Source organism: Stegastes partitus, unplaced genomic scaffold (genome assembly GCF_000690725.1).
Source record: "Stegastes partitus isolate 25-593 unplaced genomic scaffold, Stegastes_partitus-1.0.2 Scaffold1059, whole genome shotgun sequence".
Taxonomy (NCBI): domain Eukaryota; kingdom Metazoa; phylum Chordata; class Actinopteri; family Pomacentridae; genus Stegastes; species Stegastes partitus.
This window is the reverse complement of record NW_007578790.1, coordinates 51902-53145: the sequence shown is the minus strand read 5'-3', so window position 1 is coordinate 53145 and position 1244 is coordinate 51902. Positions and strand designations below refer to the sequence as shown.

At 49.8% G+C, this 1244-nt stretch overlaps 1 protein-coding gene across 10 annotated transcripts in view; it reads left to right on the top strand.

Annotated features, from left to right (window-relative positions):
• Positions 1 to 1244, top strand: part of pecam1b (platelet and endothelial cell adhesion molecule 1b) — a 30834-nt gene that overhangs the window by 7620 nt on the left and 21970 nt on the right. For all 10 annotated transcript variants that reach the window (XM_008295561.1, XM_008295560.1, XM_008295565.1 and 7 more), the window contains exons 4-5: positions 250 to 531; positions 607 to 879. In XM_008295561.1, the coding sequence (XP_008293783.1) occupies positions 250 to 531; positions 607 to 879 (555 nt within the window). The remainder of the gene's footprint in view (positions 1 to 249; positions 532 to 606; positions 880 to 1244) is intronic.

Genomic DNA, 1244 nt, shown 5'->3' with positions numbered 1-1244 from the left:
ACGGCGCTCCGTTGCTAGCTAAACCCTCAGATAGCGTCTCGGTCAAACCAACACCCCAGCAAACAAGAACAATTCAAACAGCTGAAGCTCTCACAGAACCACAGTTTAACAGTTTGTATTTTAATCTTAATGTCCTCATGATTCTATCTGCTGCCAACACGAGACTGTTCGTAGTCCCACAAATTCGCCGACGGTCATTTTTCTTGCCTTCGTGATCAACATTTCTCGTGTTGATTGTCGCGTTTGCAGGCCTGTCGAAGCCGGTTCTCCACCTCAACAAGGGCGTGGTCACTGAAGGGGAGGAGCTAACGGCCAGGTGCACGGCGCCGGGCGAGACCGGCTCCATTTTCTTCTACTTCTACGACAAAGGCGAAGAGATCCAGGACAAGCAGGTGAACTCCAACCAGGCGGAGGCCGTGCTTCACTTCCGCAGCGTCGGCATCCACAGGATCCACTGCACCTACACAGTCTTCGTCCGGCCCGACTCCTACAAGTCCGAGGAAAGCAGCTCCGCCGCCGTTTCAGTCAAAGGTGAGTCCTGAAGTTTCGCAGCTTTCCTCAGAGCGCCGCAGAGACCTCGGAGCTTCATCTGTCTTGTCTCCGCAGAGCTCAACATCACACCGGTGTTGGAGATTTCCCCGCAGCACCAGATCTTCGAGGGAGACCATCTGAACATCTTCTGCTCCGTCAGAGTCGCTCAGCGCAGCACCGACAGCATGCTGCTGTACCTGAGCGAAGGCACGTCGCTCCTCAGCAGCGGCAGCAACAAGGTCAACCACAGCATGGTGGCTCTGGCCAAGGCTCCGGGGCTCATGTTCGAGTGCAGGATGGAGATGGGAAACGTGGTGAAGATCGCCAACAGGACGGTACCAGTGACCGGTGAGTGGACGGAGGAGACCTGACGTCCTTCAAACCTCCAATCTGTTACTACATTGTCCTTAATGTACTTGAGCTGCAGCGACTAATTAACTAGTTGTCAGCTATTAATGAGAAAAACTTCAATGCACCATCCTCAACGTTCTTGTTTCTGTACTCTTTGGGTTTTGGACCATCAGGTTGGGCTTTTTGGAAACTCTGATCCACATATTTTACAATTTTCTGATGTTTTATTGGTCCAACAACTAATCAGCTAATCAAGAAGGTACCTGACAGATTAAATGGAGAATAAAGGAATTTATTATTGGATTTGTTGGGTTTAAATGTGTATTTATGTAAATGTTTAGCTTTAACTTCACCAAACTATA